General features: G+C 59.6%; 1 protein-coding gene across 1 annotated transcript in view; it reads left to right on the forward strand.

Annotated features, from left to right (window-relative positions):
- The window catches only part of PATL2 (protein associated with topoisomerase II homolog 2 (yeast)), a 5,421-nt gene that overhangs the window by 3,185 nt on the left and 757 nt on the right, over positions 1 to 1,479 (forward strand). The window contains exons 11-14 of the mRNA XM_010022373.1: positions 220 to 262; positions 395 to 530; positions 760 to 919; positions 1,272 to 1,412. Of these exons, the coding sequence (XP_010020675.1) occupies positions 220 to 262; positions 395 to 530; positions 760 to 919; positions 1,272 to 1,412 (480 nt within the window). The remainder of the gene's footprint in view (positions 1 to 219; positions 263 to 394; positions 531 to 759; positions 920 to 1,271; positions 1,413 to 1,479) is intronic.

The following is a 1,479-nucleotide window of genomic DNA, read 5'->3' on the forward strand; positions in this document are numbered from 1 at the left end:
AGCTTGTCCCCACCAAGAGGTGGGATGGGGCTCCGGGCAGTCAGAGCTGGCTGTGGCCTCCCTGTGGGATTGCTCCATGTCCTGAAGCCGCCTCTGATCTCCAGGGAGCATCTGGCTCCACGCTCTGCTGGCAGCGGTGTCTGGTGCTGGCTGTCTCTGCTGGCAGCGTTGTCTGGTGCTGGCTGTAACTGTTGTGACTTCTTTTCTCCCCTCCTGAAGGCTACGGGGAGCCACCGGCTTCGGGCACTGCACAAGATCGAGAAGGGGAGGGAGCCATGACTGGGGCAGACTCAGTTCTCATCCAAGGAGCTCTGCAAGGGGATGTCTACCTGGGAGGGGTCCCAGTTGGGAGAAGATGCTCTAAGCTGCCCCCCTTACCCTGTACCATTCTTCTAGCTCTTCCTGCAGCTGCTGGAAGTGGAGGAGATGCAGCGGAAGATGTCTCTGGCTGCAGAGGAGCAGGAGCAGAAGAGCCGAGAAGCGGAGCGTATCTACCAAGCCCTGAAAATCAGGGCTTGCAGCAGTGAAGAGTGAGTTTGTGCTTTGGGAAGAGGGCACTATGTCCTCACCCTCACCGGGCTCAGGTGGTAAAGGATGAGTAGTTCTGGGTGATGGGAAGGGTTGGAACTTGTTCTCTGTGGCCTGTGCTGACCATACCTCTGAGCTTTGTCCTCCATTGGAGCTGATGCTGGTCCTTCTGGATGGACAGAGATGCTACAGGTCCCTTGGGGTCTGTGCCAATGGAGCCTTTGTCCCCAGGGAGGCAGAGGATGAATTTCTGCAACTCCTGTGTGTGCAAAAGGGCAAGAAGCTCATGGCCCGGCTGCTGCCCCACCTGAGCCCGGAGCAAGCGGAAAAGATTCTGCTGACCATCACCCACCACCTGCCCTTCCTCATGAAGAAGGACGTGTTGGATGAGGCGAGCACCTCCAGCAGGGCAGGAGCATCCCAGGCTGTCTCCTTCCCATCTGCTCCTGCTGCAGGGGCTTCTTGGGCAATGAGGGGGGTGCATCTTGCTGGGTCCAGCATGGCCCGGCAGCTGACAGGGTTGATATGAGGCAGGAGCTGTTTTCCTTCCCTGGAGAGGAGGAGGAGGGTTTCTAGGAGGGACTAAAGCAGTGGTGGTGGTGGCAGCAGTTCTCCCCTGGGGGGTGCAGTGTTGGCCATTGTGTCCCCCCACCCCAGGCGTTGGGATGGGGCTCAGGGACGGGGCTGTGGCCATGATAGGTCAAAGGGTCTCAGATCTCTGCTCTCCCCTCTGCCCTGCCCAGTCTCTCCCACTGCTCTACAGCCCCTTGAACAAGGTGGTGGGCAGGATGACTTTCAGCAAACTCATCGAGGTCCTGCAGGAGATGAGCAGGCCCCTGCCCGAATCCCCTGAGCTCCCTGTCACCATGGCCTTGAAGAACCAGGTATGTGGCCCTGAGGCGGGCAGAGCCTCGTGTGGTGGCCCTAGGGTGCCGCCCCCTCTGGACGTGA

The sequence above is a fragment of the Nestor notabilis genome, unplaced genomic scaffold, assembly GCF_000696875.1.
Source record: "Nestor notabilis isolate BGI_N333 unplaced genomic scaffold, ASM69687v1 scaffold18909, whole genome shotgun sequence".
Taxonomy (NCBI): Eukaryota; Metazoa; Chordata; class Aves; order Psittaciformes; family Psittacidae; genus Nestor; species Nestor notabilis.